General features: G+C 46.7%; 1 protein-coding gene across 4 annotated transcripts in view; it reads left to right on the top strand.

Annotated features, from left to right (window-relative positions):
* fxn (frataxin) overlaps positions 1–16,782 on the top strand; it is a 74,635-nt gene that overhangs the window by 36,509 nt on the left and 21,344 nt on the right. For all 4 annotated transcript variants that reach the window (XM_088374926.1, XM_088374924.1, XM_088374923.1 and 1 more), the window contains one exon: positions 11,276–11,373. In XM_088374926.1, the coding sequence (XP_088231052.1) occupies positions 11,276–11,373 (98 nt within the window). The remainder of the gene's footprint in view (positions 1–11,275; positions 11,374–16,782) is intronic.

Below are 16,782 nucleotides of genomic sequence, written 5' to 3'. Positions count from 1 at the left end.
CCGGAGGGTGTGTTCCAACTACAGAGGAATCACACTCCTCATCCTCCCTGGTAAGGTCTATTCTAGGGTGGTGGAGAGGAGGGTCCATCGGGAAATCGAATCTCGGATTCAGGCGGAGCAGTGTGGTTTTTGTCCTGACCGTGGAACAGTGAACCAGCTCCAGACACTTGGCAGGATCCTCGAGGGTGCATGAGGGTTCGCTCAACCAGTCCACATGTGTTTTGTGGACTTGGAGAAGGCGTTCGACCGTGTCCCATGGGAAGTTCTGTATAGGGTGCTTTGGGAGTACGGAGTACCGAGCCAACTTGTAAGGGTGGTTCGGTCCCTGTATCATCGATGCCGGAGTTTGCTCCGCATTTCCGGTAAGTCGGATTCGTTCCCAGTGAGGGTTGGACTCCGCCAAGGCTGCCCTTTGTCACAGATTCTGTTCATAACTTTCATTGACAAAATATTTAGGCGCGATTTGGGGACCTCAGCATTGCATCTCTGCTTTTTGTAGACGACGTGGTGTTGTTGGCTTCTTCAAGCCGGGATCTCCAGCTCTCACTGGAGTGTTTTGCAGCTGAGTGTGAAGCGGTCAGGATGAGGATCAGCACCTCCAAATCTAAGTCCTCAATCGGAAAAGGGTGGAATGCCCTCTTCGGATCGGGAATGACATCCTGTCCCAAGTGGAGGAGTTCAAGTATCTTGGGGTCTTGTTCACGAGTGAGGGCAGAATGGAGCGTGAGATCGACAGGCGGATCGGTGCAGGGTCGGCAGTAATGCGGACCCTGTACCGGTCCGTTGTGGTGAAGAGAAAGCTGAGCCAAAAGACAAAGCTCTCAATCTACTGGTCGATCTATGCTCCTACCCTCACCTATGGTCACGAGCTATGAGTTGTGACCGAAAGAATAAGATCCGGGATACAAGCGTCCGAAATGAGTTTCCTCCGCAGGGTGTTAGGGCTCTCCCTTAGAGATAGGGTGAGAAACTCGGTCATCCGGGAGCCGCTGAGAGGAGAGCCAGATGAGGTGGCTCGGGCATCTCAACAGGATGCCTCCTGGTCTGCTCCCTGGGGAGGTGTTCCGGGGATGTCCCACCGGCAGGAGACCACTTGGACGACCCAGAACGCGCTGGAGAGAGTATGTCTGTCAGCTGGCCTGGGAATGCCTAGGGATCGCCCAGGATGAGCTGGACGAAGTGGCTGGCGAGAGGGAAGTCTGGGAGTCCCTCCTAAAGCTGCTGCCCCCGTGACCCGACCCCGGATAAGCGGAAGAAGATGGGTGGATGGATATTAATTCATTTAACTTTTACAATGTAAAATGAAGAATAAATATAAGCTGCGGAAGGGGATGACCATGACCATTACGAGCCCTCTACCATCCCCAAATAGTTCCATACATCCATCCATTATCTGTACCGCTTGTCCCCATGGGGGTCACGGGCGTGCTGGAGCCTATCCCAGCAGTCATCGGGCAATAGGCGGGGGACACCCTGAACTGGTTGCCAGCCAATCGCAGGGCACACAGAGACGAACAACCATTCACACTCGCACCTAGGGACAATTTGGAGTGCTCAATCGGCCTACCAAGCATGTGGGAGGAAACCAAAGTGCCCGGAGAAAATCCACGCGGGCCCGGGAAGAAGATGCAAACTCCACACAGGGAGGGCCGGAGGTGGAATTGAACTGGCACCCTTCTAACTGTGAGGCGGTCGTGCTAACCACTGCCTCACCCAGCCACCCCCAAATGGTTCCTTTTCTTCAAAATAATTCTTTTAAACTGTCAAATGAATTATAAATAATGCAAGCTGTGAGAAGAACCCGGCTCTGTCCCAGCCGGCAGCGGACAAGTATGACGCAATGTTGCGTTCGAGTTTTATTTGTAACCTTAAATGGCACACCTTATCTATCTGTATTTCAGCCACATCCTTGTGGATTCATGCAATTTAATGCGGCAAACCCTTGTTGTTGTGCAAAACGAAAGTTGGCAACCATAAAGGAATGTTTCTTGTGCTTACTTCTTTGAATTCTTCCTCAAAATAGCAGAACGCAGATGTACTCATGTTATTTTTCTTTTGCTTTTAACAATAACACCAACAATGCAGTGCTTTAAACCATTGGCTAAAGATGCCGAAATATCGTTAAGGTTAACTGTTTTAAGACGAACTTGAAAAAAAAATTATTCAGTGTCGTAGTGGTTCAAAACAGGTACATGTTGTGTCAGAAAACAGTGTGGCTATTAATGGTGTGAGAATGTGAGAATGTGCAGCACATTGAACACCGTGTCGATAAAAGCACTAAATGGTACGTGCACCTTCCAAAAGATCTGTGAAACAGTGAGGCCGTGAAAGGTGAACCGCGTTATAGCGATGCTTCACTGTATTCCAATCTCAACACAGTGTACAATTGTACAAAGTCAAGTCAAATTTATTTATGTAGCCCTAAATCATAAAAACGTCTAAGGGCTTCACATACCCACATTTGACAAGTAAATATTAACATCCCATGATCATAACTCCCTGAAGGGCAAGGATTAAAAAAAAATTGGCGGAAAATAAGAAACCTTGAGAAGCAAAAAAAAAGGGGAACAAATTGCTTCCATACTCGCCGATCTTGATTTAGTGTTTGGAACAGTCACTGTTCTATACCCTCCCTTCACTCCTTGGTCTGCTCTCAACTGCCCTTGACCATTTCCACCTTCTCTTCCAGTCCAGTTGTAATCGCCACAATTAGATTTTGGGCTCAGATGAGAAGAAGTCTATCCGTTCATGGGGCCTCCGACCTCACGCCCATGGTAAACAATCATCTATTCTTACCCTCATACACGGATACGTATGAAAGTGTCCAGAAGGCAACTAAACCCGAGAGGAGGTTGGTACCTGTCTAAATGGAGGTGACTCCAGGACTGTTTTCTCTGCACAGATTGGACTTTATTTACTGACACTTGTCCAAACTTGGACAATCTCACTGAACCAGTTACCTTATATATAAACTTCCGCAAGAACATGATTATTCCCAGGAAGTTGATTTCTATTTTCCCAAATAATAAACCCTGGCTATCCAAGTCAGTCCAAAATATTATAATTCTCAGAAACATTAGCTTTAATATGGGGGATATAAACCGTAGCAGGGAATTACAAAAATAAATTAAGCATGAAATTAAACTAAAAATTAGCTAAAATCAGGTATGAATATAAGGTGCAAAGCCACTTCTGGAAAGACCTGCATGGGAGGCTGTTAAATCGATAATGGGTATGAAGTAAAAAAGGAACCCTTTCTGGCTTGCTGACTTGTCGTACAATGTGCTGGCCGGGGATTTTAATAGTTTTTATTATCATTTTAATATTGATGATTTTAGTGATAAGCTATCAGTATATACTCCCCCTGCGTAGTTGGACACCCCCATTGTAATAGAAAAAGACAATTTATGCAGACTCTTTAGAGGGGTGAAAGCGAAAAAAAAAAAGCCCAGGGCTAGACATAATTGGGGCAAACCTTTGAGGAGCTGTGCAGTAGAATTGGCAGGTATTTTTTCCTTTATTTTTACAAAATATCTCCAGCTCTGTAGGGTTCCTTGTCTCTGGAAGGACTCGATTATAGTCCCAGTTACCAAGACTAGAGCACCAAAATGCTAAATGACTTTCGGCTGGTTGCTCTGACGTCCCTCGTCACGAACACAAAGTAGGCTGGACCTCCTGCAGTTTGCATATAGGACAGGCAGGCTCCTCAGCCTGGTTTTAGGTCACCTTGAGGGGGTGCAAACCTTCTATTTATTGATTCCTCTTCTGCTTTTAACTGTATTCAACCACATATTTTAGCTGATCTTTTAACCAATTATTGTATTGTATCTTGGCTGGTTTTATCTTCCACTGGCTCCCCTCAAGGCTGTGTCCTTTAACCACTTTTATTCATTTTATACACTAATAATTGCTGTCGTCAACATCCTGATAGGCACATCCTTAAATTTGCTGACGATTCTGGTTGTCGCCCTTTTTAAACTCTCAGGATTGTACCCACGGCCCAGTGGTGGATGATTTTAGCAAATGCTGTGAGAGCTCGTTTTTAAAAATGAATATGTCGAAGACCAAAGAACTTGTTGATTTTAGGAAAAAGCCTCCACCATATACCCCTGTTTTAATTAATGGACAAGCAGTAGACAAAAGTGCAAGAGTATAAGTACATAGGTACGATTATTGATGACAACCTCTCATTTGAGGCTAACACGGATGCAATTTGCACAAAGGCCCACCAACACATGTACTTTTATACATCTTTTATGAAGTTATTTTATTCTTGTTTAATTGAATCAATTTTAACCTTCGCTTTTATCTGTTGGTTTGGGTCCCTCACTGCCAAAAATAAAAATAGATTAGTAGCATAGTGAGGATGTGTGGCAGAATTGCTGGGATGAGTTTCATGGAGCTTTCTGGGCTATATAGAGCCAGGCTCACTAGCAAAGCTACGGACATTCTGTCCAACCCTGCCCACCCGTTAGCCTGCCACTACAGGCTTCTGCCGTCGGGCTGACGGTAACAAGGCTCAGAACGAATAGGTATAAGAACACTTTTGTGCCAACCATTATAGCAGTGCTTCACAATAATTTTCTGTGATGCCCCTCCTCGGGAGAAGAAAACATTTCGCCCCCCCCCCCATGTTATTAACATTAAAGAAAACAAAATATAAATAAAAAAGAAAAGTCAACTTACAATAAAGAATAACTATTAGTAACATTGTTTTTTAGTCTGTAACAGAACGGATTAAATGATTATGGACGATTCGGTGTGTGTGGGGGGCTGTTGTTTTCCATCCCGTCTTTTGGCCTTGGCGATCACCTTTGGCCGGGTTCTTGGTTGTTTTCCTCCTGCCGCTCTCCCTCTGGCACCTCTACCAGTTTTATCTCCAAGTGTCCTTCCTGTAAACCAGTGCTTCTCAATTATTTTCTGTGATGCCCCCCCTGAGGAAAAGAAAACATTTCGCCTCCCCCCCATGTTATCAACATTAAAGAAAACAAAAAATAAATAAAAAAACAAAGATCAACTTATAATAAAGAATAACTTTATTAATAACATTGTTATTTTAGTCTGTAACAGAACAGATTCAAAGTGCATCACTTTGCCTGAAATTAAAAGTAAATTATAATTATTTAAACTATAAACATTCTTGACCAACTGCCATTTTATGCTGGAAAAATACAATAAAGTAATAATAAACATACATAATATTAAATTAAATAACACCAATAAATAATATTCAATTCAAAATAATCAGCAACATTAACTCAGGAGCACAATATATAAAACATTTTAACCTACAAAACAAAATTAAATAAAACAATTTCCACTCAAAATGAGGCAGCATGACCATATCCGCGGCTGCAGGTAGTATCAGCTCTTCTGCAATGGTGTTACTCCTTGCGCACACTCTTCCAGTGATACCGCCACTCCCACCTACTGTAGTGGATGTCTAATTACCCTTTAATCTAGTACAGCCAAAAGAAAAGCATGTTCCCTGGTGTCACACACGCCCCCCTTGGTATGGGGGGGTGGGTCGTGCCCCACTATTTGAGAAGCACTGCATTATAGGCTTCTTGAACCTGGTATTGTGAGCCTGCATCTTAGGTGGTGTCTGGAGTTTGGTTTTATATTTTTTGCTGGACAATGTAATGATTGACTGTAATTGAATGGAGCCCCTGCCCATGTTGTGATGTTTTTAAATGATTGGTGACTTTGTGTTGTTCTGCTGTTGCAAAACAAATTGCCCGCCAGGGGAATAATAAAGTTTCTGAAGTGAAGTGCACTTCAATCAAACAAAGTTAACCAAACTCTGACAAAACTATCCATCCATCCATCCATCCATCCATCCATCCATCCATCCATCCATCCATCCATCCATCCATCCATCCATCCATCCATTTTCTGTACCGCGTGTCCTCACGGGATTTCCCGGCGAACTAGAGCCTATTCCAGCTGTCATTGGGCATTAGGCGGGGAATACCCTGAACCGATTGCCAGCAAATAACAGGGCACACAGACAACCATCCACACTCACACTGACACCTACAGGCAATTTGGAGTGCTCAATCGGCCTACCATGATTGTTTGGAAATGGGAGGAAACCTGAGTGCCCGCAGAAAACCCATGCAGGCATGATGAGACCATGCGAACTCCACACAGGGATGGCCGGAGATGGAATTGAACTCGCACCCTTCAAACTGTGAGGAGGATATGCTAACCAATCCCCCACCATGCCACCTTTTGACAAAACTAAGCTCGTGTTATTTTCAAACTCTAGAAATGGTCTTTACCCCAACAGTGAGGGAAATTAATTTGTGGTGGTTCATTCATCCAAATATCTTGGCATCTTGCTTGACAGCACTCTAACCATCAAACCCCACTTAAGAGAATCTTCTGAAGAAACTCGAACTGAAACTGGGGTTTTTTCTTTCGAAATACCGTATTTGCCGGTGTATTGGTCGACCTTTTTCGATCCAAAATCGACCGAAAAAAATCGACCTCGACTTATACACCGAGTCATAAAATTTAACTTCGTATTCATTGCTTCAAATGTGATGGTAACCAAGGCCGTTTCTCATGCATCTCATTGTGCGTGGGTGTGCGTCCGTCAGGCTCATCAAACAGCGAGAAACTGAATCATTATAAAGCGTTCGTCGCATTAACACGCATCCTCAGCAACAATTTCAAATATTCTCACCTCAATAACGGACATCGAAAGCCAGGCAGCGAAGATGACTGCTAGGGGGAAGTACTGGGTATTGAGCGAATGTGCGAGTCATCGCGCGTCAAGCAACGACAATAACTACCGGTACGTAAACATTCAATCGCCATGTCTAAATGAATGTCGTTGGCACTTAGAAAATATTCGCCAAACTTGGCCAGACTTCCAGGGGAAGAGGCCAAATTTTCACTTGTTCTGGCCGACCGGAGGAACCAGCCGAGGCGGACACTTTACGGCGGTTGAGTCGTTGGCACTTAGAAAATATTCGCCAAACTTGGCCGGACTTCCAGGGAAAGAGGCCGAATTTTCCACTTGTGGTGGCCGACACGGGGAACCAGCCGGGGCGGACACTTTACGGCGGTTGAGTCGTTCGCACTTTGAAAATATTTGCCAAACTTGGCCAGACTTCCAGGGGAAGAGGCCGAATTTTCACTTGTGGTGGCCGACATGGGGAACCAGCCAAGGCGGACACTTTACGACGGTTGAGTCGTTGGCACTTAGAAAATATTCGCCAAACTTGGCCGGACTTCCAGGGGAAGAGGCCGAATTTTCACTTGTGGTGGCAGACATGGGGAACCAGCCGAGGCGGACACTTTACGGCGGTTGAGTCGTTGGCACTTAGAAAATATTCGCCAAACTTGGCCAGACTTCCAGGGGAAGAGGCCGAATTTTCACTTGTTCTGGCCGACATGGGGAACCAGCCGAGGCGGACTCTTTATGGCGCAAGAGCCGTTGGCACTTAGAAAATATTCGCCAAACGCTTTTCGGAAATAGCGACGATGAAGACGAATTTTGAACTCTATGTACCGGCAATCACTTTATAATTATAATTTGTTGTTTCTTAACTAAAAATAAACCAGTTTCTAAGAGTGTTCATTGTTGTTAGTCTCTCTCGGCGCGTAATATCACAGGGTCATGAAGTAAATAATATTTAAAATGGCGTATAGATCGCTCGCTACAAACTCGCGAATTTGAACACATTTCGTCATTAAATTTCGCATATTTCTGATTGAATTTTGAAGTTTAATATAATGCAACAATTGAGCTCGACTTATACAAAGGATATATCATAAAATCGTAAATTTCCGTTGAATTTTAGGGGGTCGACTTATACACCGAGTCGACTTATACACCGGCAAATACGGTAAATGTTTTTCTGTTGAAGTTAAAACGGGCCTCGTCACTGCAACTTGAACATTTATTGATCCCCGGGGTGGGGAAATTCAGGCCCCAGCAGTATTCATACCACAGAGCGAGTATATAAAAGACACACAGATGGCATGAGCACAACTCAATAGGCTCTTATTAGGCTGCCACACAACGGCGCCGCAAAGAAAGCCAGTAAGTTAAAAGCCATCAAAGCAAAGCAACAAGACAAAGGAAAAAAACTAACAGCGGCCAACAAGCCCCACCCCCCATCACCAAAGAACACCCCAAAACACACAAAATAGTCTCCACGGGGTCCATAAATAGGTGTAAGGACAGCCAAGTTCAACGGTGCCCAATGGACCGTGGTCGTGAATCGGTAAAACAGCACAAAACAGGCAAACGTGTGAGCAGCGTCCTGGGCACACAGTCGGGGCACGTGCAGATGGTCATCATGGGGCTGGCACGGCGAAGGTCGTTGGTTCCGACGAGCACGAGGGAGTGGACTCCCCACAGGGGTCGCGGCTGTGAGGCCAAGGCAAGGAACCCGGTCAGCACCGGCCGGATGAGCAGGAAGCCGTCGTAGAGTCACGCCGGTCCCGACCGATGTGCGCAGCCATCCCGGACCCAGGGAAAAATATTATCTGATCCGAAGCGATCTGCACACGCCGAGGTGTGGTAGAAGGCACCAGCATCGCCGAATGGACAAATAGAAAGAAAGAGGAAAAGAGAGAACACTGCTCGGAGGCTGACACTCACAGCGGCGCCATACCCCCAAAAAAATGTTGACCTGTTGTATATGAACTCTTTAGCTAAATACCCAAGAAAGATTAATTCTGTATATCTTGCCGCTTTGAGGTTCATTATTAACTGTCGGTCACTATGCCATGGCTGGTGGAAGACCCAAACACAGGGATGCACAGAGGCGAGGCTGGACTGCACTTTAAAGGAGATTTAGAGTAAATTAAAAGCTTTGCCGGAATGTTATTCTATTTTGCACCAAAGGACCTAGACCAGGGGTGGGCAAACTTTTTGACTTGGGAGCCGAATTGGGTTCTAAATTTTGACCGGTGGACTGAACCAGGAGCAGATGGATGTAATGTTTGTGTAAAGTAATATAAACATGTAAAGGTCATTGCATAATTTTTCTGGGCCTTTAGTATGTCGTAAAGCATGGATGTTTATCTTATGAGGCAAAATCACATCAAACGGCAAACATTCTGACCAAATACATAATCTTGAAGAATCAGTGAAAGAATACATCTAAATAAAGTAATAAAGAAATCAAAACGGGAACACGGTGACGGATATCTGAAAATCAGAGCAGAGCTTTAACTCACAAACACCTGGTGATAAAGGTGAGGAAACAGGAAACACTTCCTTAAAGTCAACCTTAAGAGTCAAAGTCTGTTTTATTTTTTTTTAAGAACTTTAAAAATTAAGATTAGTTGCAAACAGGTAGTGCAACAATGTCCTTGAGCATCCTGCATTGTTTGAAAATGAGAATGGTCGCTCGTTTCAATCCCTGCTAATTGTACAAATTATTTTCAAAATGCATTTTTTCTTTTTTTTTTTTTTATACGACAAACTAGAGAAACTCCCCTTCATTTTAAGTGGGAACAGTGTTGTTGGTTTCCCTTTTTTTGCTAGTGCATCATAGTCTGGAGTAAAATTTGTTGTGGCAATTCTTAGGATAGAGGTGTTGGTCCGTTAACCTAGATCTGTGACGGGGCTTTGGTGATGTTCATGTGGCTGAACGTCTGCTCAAACTCGTAGGTCGAGCCAAATTGTCCACTCTTTTTTTAAACACTCGGCACTCAGTGTCCACCTTTCTTTTTCTTGGACCACTCATTTTAATGGAAGGATTCCAGAGGAAGGTTTGTGGGTGGCTTTAGCGTAAAACTGTATCTGAAAGCTCAGCGCGTGAATTACGAGAATGCTGACGTCACAGCCCACACTCGAAATTCAGACACTGATAGAAATAGAGCGCGCGCGGAGTGCGCCGGGTCCGTACTACTGAGCACGTACACACACTTGCGAGTGTGCGCGGAGCTTTCTGACACGGCTTCCGGGAGTAAATGCGCGGACGGCCTTTTCCCCATCTACTGGGGAAACGCAGTCATTGCAGGAAAAATGACCCCAAAAAATGTTTTACAATACAATTTATTCGGGTTGGGTGGGCCGGATTAAACGGCCCCGTGGGCCAGATGTGGCCCGTGGGCCGTAGTTTGCTCATTTCTGACCTAGACCTATACAGGCTTTATTTGCATCTGTATGTCTATTTTGGAATTCTCATAATTTGGATGGGTACATGATTAACAAAATTAGCTGGAAAATAAAGTCTAAATAATACATGAATCTTATTTATAAAAATGTTACAATTCTTTTCCATTTCCAATTTTCACCTCCAATACCGCCTGTGGCTAGAGGGCCACGGACAACGCTACAATCCCTGATTGTAGACAGGCTATTAGAGCAGCGATCCCCAAACCGTTTAGCACCATTGACCGAATTTATGTCGACAATATTTTCACGGACCGGTGTTTAATGACGTCACAATTTTTGCAAACGAAAACTTCTAAAAACAATTGGGGGGAAAAAATCAGATTTAAAATCAAATGTCAAAATAAAGCAAATAATCACCGACTGCACATTGTTTTTAGAAGTTTTCTTTGCAAAAATTATCCGTGTTTGAACTCCAGACCCATTTCTGCAAAGCAGACTAACCACAGTCTTAAATGTCACCGTGCTGTCTTTTCAGCCATTCATATAGTGTGACGTCTTCAAAAGTGTTAGGGAGCCGGTGTGAACACCGATTGGATGTTGTGCCAACACTGGCTTTTAAGGTGTGGCGGACAAATACAACAAAATAAAATGATTCCACCGGCATAAAAAGCATGGTTTTATTGTACCAAAGGAAAAGAGATGCAGGTGTGTCGCAAAAACTTTTACTGAAAATACTTGTAAAATGAGGAATAGAAAGAACACACACCACGGTCCCAACACCCCCTTCAATCCTTAGTTCCATGGTAGAATTCTGTATGCGAACACCTACGCAACTTTACTCGCAAAGTCCTCATAACATCACGGCAACAACATAACAGATGTTATGTTTTGTTCATATCACGAGGTATTGGAGAGAATCCGGCGCATCTTTCAAAATAAAAGAACATTCAGACTCGGATAAATAAAATGGAAATAATGCAAGTTATACTTTCTAGTGCGGCCCCGGTACCAAATGATCTACGGGCCGGTACTGGTCCATGGCCCGTGGGTTAGAGACCACTGTATTAGAGTTTCCTCTGAAAAACCCCTTTAGTGAGGGCAAATGTTATTTCACAGCATTTTAAGGAACATTTTGGAGAAACATTGAAAGTGTTTACGTTCTTGTATGATGTGCCTATTCTTCTTCAGAGCGGTGTGCTGACAGTCAAGTTGGGTGGTCACCATGGAACCTACGTGATCAACAAGCAAACGTCAAACAGACAGATTTGGTTGGCTTCTCCAACAAGGTGAGACCAGATGGTACTTTGATACTATAAACTGACCATCCAGATAAATAGTCAAAGTCAAAGTCAGCTTTATTGTCAATTTCTCCACATGCCAAAGACACACAAAGAAACCGAAATTTCGTCCCCCCCCATCCCACGGTGACAAGACATGGCCCACAACAGACAAACAAGTAAACAAGTATAACAAAAGCGTGCTGAATAAATAATGAATAAATAACAACGAATAAATAAATAAATAAGAGGAGCAAAAAAAAAAAGGAGCAAGTGCGCGTACAGCAGACATTCCCGAAAATAGCGCAACAGTGCCGCACGCTACGCAGAAGGGGGTAGCGAGTTCAGGGCCCTAACAGCCTGGAGAAAGAAGCTGTTGGCGAGTCTGGTGGTGCGGGAGCGCAGGCTCCTGTACCTCTTCCCAGAGGGCAGAAGGTCAAACAAAGAGTGAGCCGGGTGACTCACATCTCTCGCAATCGAGGTTGCCTTGCGGGTGAGGTGGGAGGTGTAAATGTCCTTCAGGGAGGGGAGCGAAGCACCAATAATCTTACCAGCCGTATTCACTATGCGCTGCAGGGCCTTCAAGTTCTGTTCAGTGCAGTTACCACCCCAGACAGCGATGCAACTGGTGAGGACGCTCTCAATGGTGCCACGGTAGAATGTAGACAGGACTGCCTGAGGAGCACATGCACGCCTGAGCTTCCGCAGGAAGTACAGGCGGCGCTGAGCTTTCTTTGCCAGTGACGAGGTGTTTGCGGACCAGGAGAGGTCCTCACTGATGTGCACCCCCAGGAACTTGGTGCAGCTCACCCTCTCCACCACAGCACCGTCGATGATCAGCGGCAGGTGTGTGGTGTGACCCTTCCGGAAGTCAACAATGATTTCCTCGGTCTTATTGACGTTCAGCAGGAGGTTGTTGTCCCTGCACCACGTGGTCAGAAGGTCAACTTCCGACCTGTACCGAGTGTCGTCGCCCTTCGTGATGAGACCCACCAGAGTCGTGTCGTCAGCAAACTTCACTATGTGGTTGTCGCTGTAGGTCGCAGTGCAGTCATGCGTCAGCAGGGTGAAGAGCAGCGGACTGAGCACGCAGCCCTGGGGGGCCCCCGTGCTCAGCGTGATGCTGGCGGAGATTTTGTCGCCAACACGCACCACCTGAGGCCTCTGACAGAGGAAGTCCAGTATCCAGTTGCAGAGGGAGGTACTGAGGCCCAGCTCGTCGAGTTTTCAGATGAGTCGCTGCGGCACAATGGTGTTGAAGGCAGAGCTGAAGTCCACAAACAGCAACCTCACATATGAGTCCTTTCTCTCCAGGTGGGTGAGGGCTGAGTGGAGGGCAGAGCAGATGGCATCCTCAGAGGACCGCTTGACACGGTACGCAAACTGGAAAGGGTCAATGGTGGGGGGGAGAACGGACTTGATGTGCTCCATGACCAGCCGCTCAAAGCACTTCATGATGATGGGCGTCAGTGCCCCAGGACGGTACTCATTGAAGCAGGACGGTGCAGGTTTCTTCGGCACAGGAACGATGGTGGCAGCCTTGAAACACGAGGGGACGATGGCCTGCTGCAGGGAAACGTTAAAGATGTCCGTGAAGACACCCGACAGCTCCCCAGCGCAGTCCTTCAGTTTTATAGGTCGACCTGCTGCAACACATCTGATTCAAATGATCAGGATTGTTGTCCAGCTTCTCAGAATCAGAATCAGCTTTTTTGGCCAAGTTTGTGCATGACAAACAAGGAATTTGACTCCGGTTGATCTCAGCCTCTGTACAACATTTAAGTGACTGACAACATTCAGGTGACTAACAACATTTAAGTGGCAAGAACAGGATATCATTACCCAGTGATGTCTCTGAGACTCTATGAGTGGTGTGAGTTCATCAGAGCAACAGCCTGGGGAAAGAAGTTGTGTTTGTGTCTGCTGGTTTTGGCGTACAGCGCTCTGTAACGCCGTCCGGAGGGGAGTAGTTTGAACAGACTGTGACCTGAGTGAGAAGGGTCTGTAGAGATGTTACAGTCAAACCTCGGTTTTCGACCACAATCCGTTCCAGAAGGCGGTTCGAGAAGTGAATCGTTCAAATTCCGAATCTATTTTTCCCATCACAAATAATGGACAAAAAAATTAATCCGTTCCATGACAAAAAAAAGAAGCCTTTTTTAAGCAATTTTTTCATTTGTGCATTTTTGTCCGATTGCGCAACTGCAGCGCACCGCCGAACGCGCAACTGTAGTGCGCCGCCGACCGCGCAACTGCACCGCCCTTGTCGCATTATTGTGACAGAGCCGTCGCTGAAATTTAGAAAATATTTTTAAAAATTGCACTAAGTTCATCCTGTTTTTCCTTTTTTTAATCACTTCACTGGTTTCTTTTATATCAAACAAATTGTTTTAGGTTCATTACCTGACATGTTTCGGCTGTTTCTTCCGCCTTCATCAGAGTGTCACGGATGTGATAGTGACGCCGAAACGTGTCAGGTAATGAACCTAAAACAATTAGTTTGATATAAAAGAAACCAGTGAAGTAAATATTTTTAAAGTCCTGATGTACTTTCCAAAATCTAACTGGACATCAGTGCGCATGGAGCTTAATTTGGTCCGATCGCGCAACCGTAGCGTGCCGGGTGTTCACTGTCACATTGCTGTAAGAGCTGTGTTTTAGGATGGTTTACTGCTCCCACTTGCTTTCTTTGGAGGCATGATTAGGGCTAAATACAATCCTCAAAGTAACGAAAATACAATAACAACGAATGGAGTCAGTCAGCATCCGGGCTGCGCGGTCGGGTTTTCTCGGGTCCTCTCGACTCATCTCACGAGGTTCGACCTCCGAGTTTTTGTTCGACAACCGAAGCAAAAAAATCTCGCGTTTTTCGTTCGAATTCCGATTTGTTCGATAACCGGGATGTTCGAAGGTTTGACTGTATTTGCACGTTTCCTGGTCCTGGACAAGTCTTGGATAGATGGGAGGTTGATCCCGATTATCTTTTCCACAGTTCTGATTGTCCGTTGCAGTCTGTGCTTGTCTTGTTGGGTGGCCGATCCAAACCGGACAGTGATGAAGGTGCAGAGGATAGACTGGGTGATGGCAGTGTAGAAGGTCTTCAGCAGCTCCTGTGGCAGGTTGAACTTCCTGAGCTGTCTTCAGAAAGTATAGCCTCTGCTGGGCCTTCTTCTGGACAGAGTCTATGTGGCCGGTCCTTTTCAGATCCCGAGAGATTGTGGATCCCAGGAACTTGAAGGTGTCTGTGGAGGGAATAGCATTACTAAGGATGGTGAAGGGTGGAAGTGGCGAAGGGGCTCTCCTGAAGTCCACTGTCATCTCCACGGTCTTGAACGGGTTCAGCTCCAGGTGGTTTTGGCTGCACCAGTGGATCAGCCTCTCCACCTCCTGTCTGTACACAGTCACGTCATCGTCCGGGATCAGTCCGATAGGAGTGGTGTCGTCCGTATACTTCAGGAGCTTCACAGAAGAGTCGCCTGAGGAGCAATCGTTGGTGTTAAGAGAGAGGAGCAGTGGGGAGAGGACGCACCCCTGGGGGGCGCCGGTGCTGGTGGCCTGGGTGTCGGATGTGATGGTCCCCAGCCTCAAATGCTGTCTCCTGTTGGTCAGGAAGCTGGTGATCCACTGACAGGTGGAGACAAGCACCGCAAGCTGGGTGAGCTTCTGGTGGAGGATGTCGGAAGCGATGATGTTGAACGCCGAGCTGAAGTCCACAAACAGGTTCCTGGCGTACGTCCCTGGGGTGTGTAGGTGGCGCAGGATGTAGTGCAGTCCCATGTTGACCGTATCATCCACCGACCTGTCTGCCCGGTAGGCAAACTGCAGGGGGTCGAGCAGGGGACCCGTGATGTCCTTCAGGTGGCTCAACACGTGCCTCTCAAAGGATTTTATGACCACAGATGTCAGGGCGACAGGTCTATAATCATTCAAACCTGTGATGGCGGCGCGTGCACACGCAGCGACCTCTCTCTGTCCCGCCCGTACGGTGTTTTGTTCGTTTAATGAGTGTTTGTCCGACAGTTTTATGTATTCGTCTCGTCGTAATACGTCATGCTACAAATACAGCAGGCAGATTTTGCTCGACATCGGCGAAAGTGGGTTTTGTGGCGTTCTGGACTTTGATGCGGAGACATTAAAGGCGCTCGGACTGCTCCGTCCTGGTGTGTCGCCGGACTCGCCTGCTATTCCTCCCCCGGTTGGAATGCGTCGGAAGCGGTGTGCGAGGAGGCAGAAGAGGGGCAAGCGCGGGGGCGTCTGGGCCAGGCTGGCGGCCAACCCAGCTCGCCCGGCTGTGCCTTCCATTCTTCTGGCGAATGTTCGTTCGCTGGACAACAAGATGGATTACGTTCACCTGCTGAGATCCACGAACCGGACAGTGCGTAACTGCTGTGTGCTCGTGTTCACTGAGACCTGGTTAACTGTCAACATTCCGGAATCTGCTGTACATCTGCAGCGGCTAGCGTGCTATCGGGCGGACCGTGACATTGTGAGAGGGGGAAAGTCGCGAGGAGGAGGAATATGCGTCTACATCCGTGACGAATGGTGCCGGGACTCCGTAGTGCTATACAGGCACTGCTCGCCACTGGCGGAGTTTGTGGTCATTAAGTGCCGTCTTTTTTACCTGCCGAGGGAATTTACTGCGATTCTGCTAGTCGCGGTATACATCCCGCCTTCCAACATCGAAGGCGACAGGATCGCGGCTCTTAGTGAACTGTACCTGGCTGTCAGTGAACAACAGACGGCGCACCCTGACGGTTTCACCATCTTTGCTGGGGACTTGAATCATGCTAACCTGAAGTCTGTTTTACCGAGGCTTCACCAGCATGTTAATTTTCCAACATGTGGTGACAGCTTCCTGGACCTGGTCTACTCTACACATAAAGGAGCTTTCAAGGCCGCCCCCCTCCCCCATCTTGGACTTTCTGACCATCTCACTGTTACGTATGCTTTTGCCTGCATACAGACAAAGGGTGAAGGCATCCAGGCTGGTTCACAAGCGGGTACGGGTGTGGCCTGAGGGTGCCTCTGATGCGCTTCGTGACTGCTTTGGCACTACTGACTGGGACATGTTTAAGCGGGCGGCCACTTGCAACGATCGGACAGACATAGAGGAGTATACTGACTCTGTTTTCTCTTACGTCACAAAGTGCATTGATGATTCACTCGAAGTCCATCGTCACTCGGGCTAACTGGAAGCCATGGCTGACGGGGGCTGTCCTCAGGCTGCTGAGGGCCAGGGACGAAGCCTTCAGAGCGGGGGATGAGGCTGGCTTGAGGGCAGCGAGGGCCGACCTGTCCCGGGGCATCAAGGAAGCGAAAAGGGCGTTCTCTTGCAAGATGACTGCCCACTTCAAGGACAGCATGCGTGCGTATGGAGCCTTTGGCAGGGCATTCAGACCATCACGGACTACAAGTCCG

This window comes from Syngnathus floridae, chromosome 5 (genome assembly GCF_059516105.1).
Source record: "Syngnathus floridae isolate MCC-2025c chromosome 5, RoL_Sflo_1.0, whole genome shotgun sequence".
Classification (NCBI taxonomy): Eukaryota; Metazoa; Chordata; class Actinopteri; order Syngnathiformes; family Syngnathidae; genus Syngnathus; species Syngnathus floridae.
Note: the sequence above shows the minus strand (reverse complement) of the source record. Positions and strands in the feature narration are given on the sequence as shown.